At 40.4% G+C, this 13,192-nt stretch overlaps 1 protein-coding gene across 7 annotated transcripts in view; it reads right to left on the reverse strand.

Moving 5' to 3' along the window:
- Window positions 1-390: 390 nt before the first annotated feature.
- ap3b2 (adaptor related protein complex 3 subunit beta 2) overlaps window positions 391-13,192 on the reverse strand; it is a 47,989-nt gene continuing 35,187 nt past the window's right edge. For 4 of the 7 annotated variants that reach the window (XM_028028476.1, XM_028028469.1, XM_028028453.1 and 1 more), the window contains exons 18-27: window positions 11,070-11,184; window positions 9,936-10,107; window positions 9,609-9,774; window positions 8,899-8,986; window positions 8,590-8,699; window positions 8,274-8,502; window positions 8,105-8,189; window positions 7,250-7,347; window positions 4,846-4,984; window positions 391-2,536 (exon numbers count right to left, since the gene is read on the reverse strand). In XM_028028476.1, coding sequence (XP_027884277.1) covers window positions 2,350-2,536; window positions 4,846-4,984; window positions 7,250-7,347; window positions 8,105-8,189; window positions 8,274-8,502; window positions 8,590-8,699; window positions 8,899-8,986; window positions 9,609-9,774; window positions 9,936-10,107; window positions 11,070-11,184 — 1,389 coding nt within the window. In that variant the 3' untranslated portion in view covers window positions 391-2,349. The remainder of the gene's footprint in view (window positions 2,537-4,845; window positions 4,985-7,249; window positions 7,348-8,104; window positions 8,190-8,273; window positions 8,503-8,589; window positions 8,700-8,898; window positions 8,987-9,608; window positions 9,775-9,935; window positions 10,108-11,069; window positions 11,185-13,192) is intronic. The other 3 variants (XM_028028493.1, XM_028028484.1, XM_028028462.1) reach the window with 1 other exon arrangement.

A 13,192-nucleotide genomic window follows, 5' to 3' on the forward strand; every position in this document is an offset into this window, starting at 1 on the left:
AAAAACGTACAAAAAGACCAGATGTTAACCAGCCTTAATTCATACATGCTACACTACAGGCCAGTGCGGCATGGTCTCCATCGTTACCAATAGTGACGTCACGGGCAAAGGGTCAACGCAGCAGTAACTCCCAAGTGTGTTTTTTAGATTTGGTTCCTGCAATGTATTATTGACTGTTGAACTCCTATATGTTATTCTGTATTTCCCCTGTATTCGTATCATTTAGTCGTCCACATTTTGCTGTTCTGAGTGTCCTGTGGGTTTTTTGTGATTTGCTGAGCCAATAATCTTAATTGTTAACTAAGCGGTCTGACGTCTTCTTCTTTTACAAAAACTTATAAACAAGTTTCCAGAATACGGTATTATACACGGTACAAGAGAGGAGACACGCAAGCTTTAATCTTTTATTTGTACAATAAATAAACTTGCAATACCTCAAGATTACAATTCACAACCACACACAGGGCATGATAAACCATAACCACACACAGGGCATGATAAACCATAACCACACACAGGGCATGATAAACCATAACCACACACAGGGCATGATAAACCATACTTCATCTATGTAAAAGCCATTGGAGATGAAAGGAATGACCAGGTGTGCATTTTCTGTGAAAACCGCCTCCTTTTCGTTGGGGATAAGGAATATTTCATTATCTCTACATTCCTCGTTGTGACTGTGCTGCTATTATCAGAAAGTTTTAGGATTAATGGCAACCAAAACAAAATGTTTGCGAATATGTACTCTCTCCACCACTGGCTACATTTGACATAACATATTGCCTCTGCTCCTGACTTTGTTCCCAAGGGCAAAAATAAATCCATACACCAAATGATGAAAAAACAAAAGAAAAAAGAAAACCTATGCTTTGTTTTACTGCCCGTAGCAAATGATTAATATTTCTTGAGACAAAACAGAATGATCCAGATTTGTTATTTTTTTAAATTGAGTCCCTGTTCTGTCAGATCGTCATACGCTTAGCACGAAGTGACGCTATGTCTATCAGACAAGAATACACTGTCATTACCATATGATTTTATTTAATCAGCAACACAGAATCATGACGCAGGTCACCATACACTTTGCTATAAACAGCTGTATGACATCCTGACTTAGCAGTGAAGTAGGTTAATGAGTTTTACACAGGCGTGTTTTGTAGTTGACTGCAGCTAGACCCTGCTTTACATACACTTTGAAACCACAACAATGCATGTATCTTTCTAGTTATCATTGAAAACTACGTAGCTCTAATGACTTATTTTCATCATAACTTGTCGCATATGCTGAACTGACAGCTCCTCTGACGGTCGGACTCACTGCATGTGTGCTATTCTGACGGTGTATGATGATCTGATAAAACACCCCAATGCTCATAAAATGTGTTCATAGAGCTGATTTTTTTTACTTTTCAAAAATCCAATTGAAATTGTTATAATTTATAAAAAGTTACAGTCTTAGAAGTATACAGTGTTCTGATTTCATACTAGTATGACATGTTTTTCTTTTTCTTTTTTTCAAACATATAAAGGTAATTTAGTTCTAGTGTATTTTTGGATCTCCAATGCCCTAGCTAAACCACTGCAGCTGATTATTTATCTTCTGTTTTTGTAAACCTTTATGTCTCCACCATCACTTGGATTCCAATGCAAACCACTGTGACAGCTACGTAGCCATAATAGATATTAATGTCAACATGAAAGAAATTCAAATTCAAATAAATGTCCCGAGCACGGCTAAGGCAGTCCCAGGTTAAACATTGAACATCTTTTCCTCTCAGTCACCAACTTCACCAGATTAAAATTGAGGCTTAACGGAAACAAAGTCAAGACAAATGAGGGGGAAAAAAGCAACATAAAAACTGCTTCACTGTTGTAGTCTTTAGAACAGAAATCAGAACCGGATCTATGTGAGCTGGGCCTCTAAAATCATCGTTTCTACTTATCTCTGGATGTCCGGTTCACATGGTTACACCACAAACAGAGTTTAAAATCTTCGGTTTTGGAAGCCTTTTATAAAATTTCACCTGAAACAAAATTTTTTACGTGGACAATGAGTACAAGCACAGCAGAGAACCTAAAGAAATTAACGTCCATTTTGCTTCAGTACTTATCCTGGAGACCAGTAAGTTGTATTTAGGGTAATTGAGCAGCTAAAAGATGATTATGCTACAATTTGATTCCATTTTTCTATAGATGTCTCCTCTATCACTCTTCAGATGGAAGCTTTCTCTCCAACGTGGCTTGCTGGAGAACACAGGAGATGGAGCGGTGACCAGTCCTAAACAAAATTCACGAGGTGGCTGGAGTGAGGGGGCACAAATCGAGCCGGGTGTCTGCTTGTCGTCACTGCGTCAGGGCCAGCAGGATGTCCTTAACCAGCATGGTGCCGATCACCATTTTCTCACAGTTGATCGTCAGCTGGGCGGCGCCCTCTTCTCTGGTCGCCACGGTGACCAGCACCAAGCTGCCGCTGGTCACCGTTCTGCCTGCAAACCTGTGGACAGGATGTTCAGGAGGAGGAACAGGAGGACTGAGGTCAAAGCAGCAAAAAAAAGAGCAGAAGTAAGGTTGAAAACAGAACAAGAGTGAAATGGACGTCAGTTACCAGGATGTAGACGCAGACACAAAAATTAGATGAATTCTCAAGCTGGAGGCAAAAACCACACTGATATTTCTCAAATGTAGAAAGGAAAGAGAAGGACCCCAACTGGGAATACAACCCATAACCCTGTGTGAGGCTTCGAAATCCTTCCAACTGAGACGACACTGACATGAATGATTCACAATCAGGTCTTTTCACTTGTTTTCCAAACCAATTAGTATTCCCATTATCAACCGTATTGATTTTCTGAGTTCACACTGTAGCAGTTAACCTCTTACAGAGTGATTACATGTCTTAGGGGACAACCAGAGAGCGATTGTTACAGAAATCCGTTTATTTTTGTCAACAATGCCGAAAAAATAAAAAGGAGTTATGATGGAAACATTACCAAACAGATGTGTTCCTACTTAGAGGAAACATGGGAAAGGACGGAGTGAACAATGTCCTTTCACAGAAGACTGTATGCATTAAAGGTGAAGAAGTTTCTGAAAAGTGAAAACGCTAGTGTAACCCAGTGTCAAAAACACAAGTAAATAACGAATAATGTTGATTCAGCATTCTTCTACAAGATTAAAAAGTCTAAATAGATTTCATGTCTTATTCTACAATAAGAGTTAAAAAGTAATAAAGTTAAAAATAAGTTAATAAATATGTTCATAAAAATCTTTAAAAACGGTGAAATATGCCTTTAGTGATTGCTTTTAGTGACGGATTAAACAATCAATAGCTGGCACAGTCTGATTTCACATCAGCCAATAAGGTTGATTGTCCCGCCCCTTTAACTGCGGGTGCTGAGATTTTGCTCAGATTGTGTCAGACATGCTTGAGAGCTCAGAGCTGACGGTTGTTGATGCTAACAGCCCGGAAGATCTTGTCGAATTTGATGAAAAATCAAAAGCTTTCCTTGTGAGCGGCTGAAGCCCAGAAAAATCCTCGTGTAACATCGGAGCATCAGTCAGGTTTTTTTCCCTTTGGTTATGGTGCACCTTTGGCCTGCAGTGCCCAGAAACCTCAAGATTACCCTCTCCAGAACTCGGATGGCGAGCCCCAGTCCAGAGGACCGAGTGGACCGGTAGATGGTGACCCGACTGGTCACTAGCAGTGAGACATTGAGTGAACATTTGACAGACACATTGGAAAGGCTAAAAAACACAGGGTTGTTTTTTTTAGTTTAGTTTTTTTTTTTAAGCGCGCAATTTTTGTCAATTTGTAAATGTGGATCCACAAATGTTCACTATATTAAATTCTACTCTTTCTTATAGACATTGTGTGCTCTCTTCTGTTGTTGCTCACTCCTAGGCTCCCGTTAATTTAGAATCTTCTGATCAGGCCCAACTTTCTTTATACTTGTGTAGTGTTGGTATTAGTCATTGAAGTACATCGACTATTATCAAGGGTATTTGAAGTAACCTTTCTTGTGGGTTACACTAGGTTTACCATCAGCTCAACAAAAACAGTTTAGCTAGCAAACAGACAGACATACTTTATTTGTACTTTGTTGTCCTTATTGGTGCAGAGTGTTCGTTAAGAACATGTATCGATGGTCATAGTCTGTTTGTTTTGCTTCCTTTATAGATTTCAAGTATGGACATGGAAATAAACACTGCTATAACAATATGGAACCCATTTCTTTCTGAATCAAACTTTTCCAAAAACAACTGCACATTTTTTAAAATTAAAATGGATATCTATATGATGTACAAGCTAAAGACTCAACAGAACAGCTGAGTCGGTGCGGGCTAACTACTCAAAGTTACAAACCTTGAGACGGTTCTTTGCTTACTCAGCTGCAGAGGTTATAAACAGAATCTTAAAGTGTATTCAAATCTGTTATTATGGCTTGCTTGAAGACATTTTTCCAGTTTTCCTAGAGGATGTAAAATGAATTAAAGGATGTAGCGACATCTAATGGCTAAAGCAGAGATTGCAGCCAACTGAATATTATGCCACTGATTTCTTTTCAAATTATTTGGTCATTAGAAATTCAACCCTCCTAATCTGAAGCCATGTCTGCTTTAGATCGTGTACGGTACAGAACACAACTATTAACTATTTGAAGTTTGAAGCCTTATTAAAAGTTAAGTTCAACACTCCAAATGTCGTTACTGTTATTATACAGTATACTGAATATTCAGCGGTCTGGATAAAGATGCTGTCACTGTTTGCTATATTCTGGGATTAGAAAGCTGATTATGCATTTGAACGATTACTGCACAGTGAGGCGCTGATCCTCTTACCTGCACTCTCTGTCTGAGCCACAGGGGACGCGGCTGAGGTTGGCGGCTGTGGTCACTCTCTGGACGATGGCGTGCTCGTTCCGACACTTGGCGTCTAGAGTTAGCTTCTCTGTGATCTCATTCATTCCCATCAGCTGACCTGGTAGAGTGTCAGCAGAGCAGAGGAGAAAAAAGAAAAGCTGATCTTTTAGTCATTTCTAGGCTTGTCACCATAAGAAATTATGCTGGACGATAAATTGCCCCAGAAATTGTGGTGATAAAATAAGAACACTGCCATCTTTAGACCATTTTTCACTAAAATAATACTGGCATAATAGTGTGCGTACACCCCCTCAAAGTTAAAAAAAACAACTACTTTAATTTCAAAATAACATTTAACACTGGAACCAAATAAACATCTGAAACAACAGTAACTAAAATGTTATAAACAAAATTGCATAAAAAAAATAAAAATAATTCGGTTTAGACAGGGAAAACAGGTAAAAGTGGCAGGTAGCGCAAGCTAACTACTTTGTACAGGTATCAAATGTTTACAGTGTTTTTTTTCAACAATATTAAAGGTGAGCTTGTCTTCAATGACTGATTTATCATTTATCAATTGATGTATTGCTTATTGTGACAGGCTTAGTCATTTCTAACATCTCACCATTGAAAATGAAAGGCACTGAAATAATGTACAGCCAGAATATATATAAATATATGTAAAAAGTTCTAGATGTCTACCATATTTGGACATATGTATTACATACAGCACAGATGCTGCATTTACAGCCCAGCAAGGTGGTTTCTGCATGACTACCTTTAAATCCCCCCGCATATAAGGATTTCAGTAGTGTCCAGGAAACCAGGAATAACAAACATACTGTACAAACTGGAATGCAGTGATGCTTCCCACTGAACACAGAAGGGGATCGATGGGAGACCTCTCAGCTCCCAATACATTTCCAAACTGCTTCTCAAATGTAAACTACAAACACTTAAGTAAAAAGCCATTACCGAGCTAAAACTAAATCGACGCTCAACAAATCAGTTTCTCTGCAAAGAAACAGTTCAGAAAAACAACAACACTCGTGGTCTCAAAGTATTTTTTGTCATTCGCTTTGTGCTCAAACAGAACTGAATCATGATCAGTGGATGAGCATTTCCAGTCATTCCTGTGATCAGCAGGTCAGCAGCTCCAGACCTGGAGATGCAGCTAGAGTGTGACTACCAAGGCAGGAAGGGGTCGGGGGTCGCGTCTCAGGGAGGGGGGGGATGATGGTGGGGAAGTGGGGGTTCTGAGGTTGGCTATAAAGCAGGTGGGCACACAGATGGCTGGGAACAACAAACCTATCAAAGCCAACTTACCCACTGTCTGAAATGGCTTTTCTATGAGGTATGAAGAGGAGGACACATTTACTACACGTTCACTGCAGAGATGCAGGCTACAGCATGATTCATGTAGCCACACTTCAAGAGTCATTTCACCTTTAAAGCTGTTTCTGTTACTAACTGGGACCATTTTGCATTATCATCACCTTCCTAAAATAGTGCCCTAAATCCTTATTCACCAAAATATTTTTTTTTCTTTGGTTATAAACAGGAGGGGGTTTTTTGTTGCAGAAATCACTTGGCAAAAAATGACTTAGGTCACTTTTTTAAGGAAGGTGACGTTATGCTTTATGGGCTCAGCCAGGGGGCGTGGCCACAGGGTGGGGCACCGGCCATCCTTGAAATGTGATTGACCTCTCCCCCCCCAAGAACTGCCAATCAGTTTCTTCATATTCTCCCGTACACAGTAGGATTTCCCCTAGAAAACTAGCTAAGCTTAGGGGGTAGAGAAGTTCACCAGTTGTGTTTTTGTGTTACTTTTTTTTTAATAAACAGAAAACATGGCAGTGCACTAAATAAAACTAATTTTTCAATGGGTTTTGTATGCATAATCAAATACTATTATCTTTTTTAAGTAGACAGAACTTCTTATTATATATAAATATAGCTGTGACTGTTGCTGATGTACTAAAATAAATGAACAAACAATGTTTAGCCTGGTGGCAAGTACAGCCTGACAGCCCGCCAGGCTTATAATGCACTGAGGGAGACTCTGTATAGATTAGCATTTTGTCCACACTGCATGTCAGTCGATGACAGAAATGCTCCTTTTATTGTTTTACAACTGGCATTAACAACTTTTTTGTTTGTTATTTCAAGTATATTTTTAAAAAATGAGAAATTGCTCATTAACATTTAGATTCAAACACATGAGAGAGAGAGAGATTGCAGGCAATTGGCTAATTTCAGCGCCTAGTCTCATTGACAGGTTGATGTATATGATGCTTAGTAGCAATAATGAGATAAAAAGCATAGCTACGCCTCAACATCAATGGCAGAGTAACATATTACTGCACTTTAAAGGAACGCTCACCTTGCTCTTTTTTGAACTCGTTCTCTGTAAGGAAGACCGGCCTCATCAGCTCTCCGACGGGCGGCTGGATGGACACGAAGAATTTCCTGGTGTGAGTGCTGCAAAATGACAACGATATTTATTGATTTTTGATCAGAATTGGTTTTATTTCACAACGAAAATAGATTCAGGCATAGAAGTGGTACTACTTGTTTTTTTTCCTTTCAATGGGACAACGGAGCTTCAGGTTGCGCAGAGACATGAAGTCGCACACAGGGTAAAAAGCTTGCGGGGTCCAACTCTTAAGACAGCAAAGGGTTAAGGAGATTGTCTTATGTCCCCAATTCTACTTTTGTTTTTGTCCTTTGTGCTCCGAAGGACCGTCCTTTCCTTTCTGAATCACAAAAATGATCTGTCAACCAAATTACAGTAAAAGCTTAAATGTTAATCTTGTCCTGTCTCTTGCTGTTGATCTCTTACAATCGTACAACATGCTGATCATCAGAACTCCAGTCGTAGTTTACAACACGTACTCTGGTGTGTGTCCCACCAGAATACACTGTTATGATGACAACATGACTAGCCAATTTTACCATCTTATCCATAAACAATGAAAAAATGTCACAGACGTGCTACTGACGCTGATATTTAATTTTGAGAGATGAACTACGGATTATGAGAAAGAAACTGGCTTTTGCTGCACGGCGTTTTGCTGTTTGTAAGAATTGCCTTGAGAAATGCTCTTGCTTTGCAAATGTCAAGAATAACTACTAGAAAACTATTAGAAAAACTGATAGTTTTGCTACAGACGTCCTAGTTGTGTTTTAAAGTCGAGTGTAAGAACGTAAAGCTGAGCGAACAGAGACATCAGCTCACCACAGCTGGAAGTTTGCAGCTTGTGTCGAGTCACAGAAATCAATGCCCATAACCGCCGTGGCCGTCTCGCCGGCTGGCAGTGACTCTGTCCACATGCAAAAGCGTAAATGACGATTAAAAGTCAGGAAAAAAAATCTAAACACATGAGCGACGTCTGCTATCGGGGTACCTATCTCCGGGAAATCCTTCACCCTCATCCCCGACTGGAGCTTCACGTCCTCCATGTGCAGGTTCTTGGTGTCGGACGTGGAGCTATTGGTGAACTGCATCTGCACAGCGACCATGTTGGCGTCGGGGCTGAACGGCTGCCGGCTGAAGCAGTACTCCACCGACAGACCCTCGCCCGTGATGCGGTGCAGCAGCTCGTAGCTCTTCAGCGCGCTGGAGGGGGCGATGGTCTGCGGAAACATATCTCATGTCTCAAACGCGGTCTCTATTCCACCCGGCAACTTTAAAGGCAGGAAGACGGAAGCGTTTCTGCTTACTGCTGGTGACAGGACGGCTTCGGACAGGGAAAGGCCCTCCAGGTCGGTCACTAGGCTGTTAGAGAGCAAGTTGTTGACCGGTGTGACTTGAGGCGAGGGAGCTGGTTCAACTGGGAGGAAAAGATAGAAGTCAACATTCAGAGACGGAAACCTGACGCTGAACCTTTATTTATTCAGTCCTTATGAGAAAGAAATCATGTTATCTGGCCTATTGTTTGATAAGCAGAAGAAAAGCCTGTGTTTATATCAAACATCTGCTTTCTCTGCGGATACATGGAACAGTGGTGGGGGAAAAAAAACCCAACTCACAATCATCGAGGTCCAAAAGAGACATTTCCTTCTTCTCTTTCTTGGTTTCTTTCTTGACAGGTTTGGAAGGAGGTTTAGATTCAGCTGCCTGGAAGAAGGTCAAGTACAAATGTCATGAGCACCTGACAATTTATAAGACACGTGGAAGAGGACTAGGGTCACTGAAAATAATAAACATAAATAAATACAATTTAAAGTTGATTTTGAAAAATGTTTTTCTCTGAATTCTGAGAAACTCAGAGAAAAAAAAAGTCTCTGAGTTTCAAAATCATTCATTTGAATCCCCAAATTAATGTCCTAATTTGGAGATTCAATTCTTAATTCTGAGAATAAAATTCTGTTAAAAAAAGACAGAATTCTGAGATTAAAATCTGAACCCTGAGATTAAAGTCCTAATTCTGGGGAATTGGGGAGAAATCATAATTCTGAAATTAAAAAGACAGAATTCTGAGATAAAAATCCAAATTCAGATATTAAAATCCAAAAAAAGCTGTATCCTGAGATTAACTAAAGTCTGAGTCCTGATTATAAAAGTAATGATTCTGAGATTAAAATCCAAAGCTATCATCTCTATTATGAAGGACAAAACAAAGAGTCAGCCATTTCTCTCTTCTTATACTTTTATAAGAGGACAAAAGGTAAAAAATCCCTCCAGGGTTATGAATATTTCTATGAAACACGATGTCTCCATCTCAGTCTGCTCGGTGTACCTTCTTTTTCTTTCGTACTTCTGCCTCAGACTCGGAGTCGTCAGACTCTGACTGGCTGCTCTCAGACTCGCTCTCCTCTTCCTCGTCAGACTCCGACTCCGAGTCGCTCTTCCGCTGTTTCATCTTCCTCTCGTGTTTCCTGTCTTCCTCTTCGCTGCTCTGCTCACTGAAAATAGAAAGGAGATGATGATTAAATGAACAAGGACAGACACTGATCCGGTTTTAGCTAAAGGGAAACGACACCGGACGACCTCAGGCTTTAACATTGATTACAAAAATTCCCTGGAAAACAATAAGTTTATAAACCCTTCAAAATGTGTCAGTCACCTTTCGCTTTCTTGCACCGCCTTCTTTAATTCTCTCTTCTTTGTTTTCTTTTCCTCCTCCTCCCCCTCGTCCTCCTCAGACACGGAGACCTCGCCGCTCTCTTCACTCTCTGAGGCCGAGCCGCTCCCCTCGCTGCCACTGCCGCTCTCCGAGCCGCTGGCAGAGTCCGACTCTGGAAATGAAAAGAAAATTTGGTCGGAGGGAAAGTATTTCATCAAAACTGTTTTGCAGGTGTGGGATACAAATTATTTTTTTTTTGACTTATTGATGCTCCAGGCACATTTTTAGGGACAAGTCGTTCACAACTATGATCAGTCACTTTGTGTCTCTGACATTTAGTCTAAGGCTCGCATGAAGAAAACAAATCAACTTTAAGCCCGAATCGAACAAGTTGAAGTTGAGCTGCTTAAACATTTTTAGTATCGTCAGAATAATTTCTAGAAACAATTCAACGCTTTAGTTTTCTTTCAGACTAAGAGAAAGACATCTTGGGTCAACTGATTAGCCCAAAGTAACCAGATGGTTAATGTTGTTATCCATTTATCTTCATAGCTTATGCAAAACTTTGATAATCAGTTTGGTTATGTTTTTGGAGAAGCAATACAAATGTATTGGTTTCTCTAACAAAATGAATAAAATATTTAATTAAATCCATAATTTCTTTAAAAAAGAGGGGTTAACTTCTCTAACATTAAGTTATGTAAAAATTCAATATTTCAATTACGATATCAAAAGAAAAACGCGCCTCGGTGAAGTGTTCATGTTTCCTGAACTTTATTGTGATTTTGAAGACATTAATAAATAAGTATTTGACATATCCTCTCATTATTGTGGCATAACAACAATAGAAAATTATTTCTGTTTAGCAAACACCAGAGAGGTTTGGTCTGCTTTAACTTCAGACAGGGAAGGAAAGGCGGCGTAAGTGTATTTTTATTCTGTGTGTGTAAACTTCTGGTTTCATCTGTTTGTCTTGAACAGCGAGACGTTAACAGCTAGGGATAAAGTCGCTTGCACAGACTTTTGTTCAGTAATGTCCTTGACTCACAGCAAATCCAACCAACTACTCTATGGTGGCAGACATCCGTATTGATAAAACGCGTCATGACGGCACACCGAGGCTAGAGACGTTACCGCTATCAGCAGACTCGGTCGGACCGGACTCGCCCTCGGAGTCAGAGTAGAACGGCTTCTCAACTTTCTTCTCCTTCCTCTTCTCCCGGCTGCTGCATTTGGTCCATTCAGGCACCTGGTGGACAGAAACGGAGCCCGGTCAGTTTTTATTTCAGCCACAGTGGACAGGAGCAAAAAAGGAAAAAAGAAATAACCAGTGACGTGCGGTCAGGGGAGGCAGGTGAGGCACTGCCTCACCTGCCATCATGGAAAGAAAGAAAATATATAATCATAAAGTAATTTAAATTGTTATATTCATCCGGTGGTTTGTACTAAAAAATATTTATTTTTCATGTAGCTTCACCAATTTCGATTTTTATTTGTTCAAAATCGCTGAATTTTCTTATTTTCCCATTCAAATGCTTGGAAGCGATGCCGGTGAGGCAGCAGCGAGCTCTGCCTCACCTTGGATTGCGCAACCCCTGGCTCTGCGCTGGCTGCTAAGCGGAGAGAGCATGTTGCTGTACGGCGTCAATAAAATGGTTTAAACAAATTTAATATGTGAACTTATTTCCAATAATTTAGCTTATGTATATAATGTACAGTGCTTTTTGTCACCAACTGTGTTTGTGTAACGTGTTTCGTGTAATGAGCGATTATAAACGGCAGAGAACAGGTTCGAGGTGAGGCAGGCAGTTCTCTTGCCTCATGGCAGGGGGCGCTCAAGATCCCAGACGTTCGTCTTGTTCACTCCTCAACTGCCGAGTAAGTGACAGCGAGCTAGGCTAAACGATTCGGGAAGCAAGTCAAGTGCAGCGATAGATTATAATAGAGATAGTGATTTTTTTCCTCTCGCTTATCCCGACTTTCGACATGGATGACTACATTACAACACTAAAAAAGTTTTCTCAAGTGGACTTTCAATCGAAGCAGGTAAGACAGTAATAACATTTATTTTGTTTTGTTTTTTAAGGAAATGTGTGTTTTGTGAGCTACAGTTTGTATGTGTAAGGATGCAGAAGTGAAACATAACCTGTAAACTGCTGTCAATCTATGCATCTATTTGCAAATCTGATTCTGATGACGTCAGTGCCTCACCAGCTATGAACCTCACCGCACGTCACTGGAAATAACCCTCAGCATAAAGCACAGACGTGGGCAGAGTAGCATGGCCATGAATGCCTCTGCCTGGGCGTGATGCAGCCAAATGAAGCCATCCATCGCTGCTGCTGATCTGCTTTTACACAGTGAAGCCCCCAAGGGAGGGGCTAGGGGCCATGGCCCCCTTTTGAAAAATGCTGGCCCCCTCCCTCTAGAGAATCATGTTCAGGTCATAGAAAGGCATATAGAGTCGTCCTTTTTCAATAAGACAACTGATAAATTGATCAAATTAAAAGTTTGGTCTGGCCACCCCTGTGAAAGTTTCTGAGACCGCCACTGCTTTTACTACGACTGAGTATTATGGCCATAGTAAGAAGAATTAAAAATACAATTATGAGAATAAAGTCATAATAAAATAACTATAAAATAGTATGAAAAACTATTATGAGAATAAAGTCACAACAGATCTATTCTCGTAATACTATGACATTATTCTCGTAGTATTATAGCTTTATTCTCGTACTTTTATATTTTTCATTTTCCTAGCGTGACCTTAATACTCCAACATATTTTACATCTCCCTGCCAGAGAAGTAAAAAAGAAAAGAAAATGAATTAAATTCGGATGCTTCTTTACGCCGACTGAGACGATCACCAGGTGTTGCCTTCATGACCAGTAGCACAAATGGTTTTCTTTCAATACAGGGAGCATTTTCATTATCAGAAGTGATGTCTTTGAGGACTAATCCTCCTACTCTTATTTTTTTTTTTTTTCTTTCCAGAGAAAGCAATCTGCTCTTTCCGTGTCCGCGCTCATTGACCGGAGCTGTTCGGTAATGACCGCGGACATCTCCCGGTCCGATTTAAAAATCACTCCGCTAACGCGTCTCGACGCGCCTGACGAGCCGCCGGCGCCCTGCGGAAAGCATCACTTCTGTAATGGTGAGGAGGAGGGAGGGAGAGAGGGGAGCTGTGTTTCAGGTGGCTTCGGCTCAGCTAAGCACAGAACAGCAACTACATAATAAGGCAGGGTGATAAAAAAGC

The sequence above is a fragment of the Xiphophorus couchianus genome, chromosome 2 (assembly GCF_001444195.1).
Source record: "Xiphophorus couchianus chromosome 2, X_couchianus-1.0, whole genome shotgun sequence".
Lineage (NCBI taxonomy): Eukaryota > Metazoa > Chordata > Actinopteri > Cyprinodontiformes > Poeciliidae > Xiphophorus > Xiphophorus couchianus.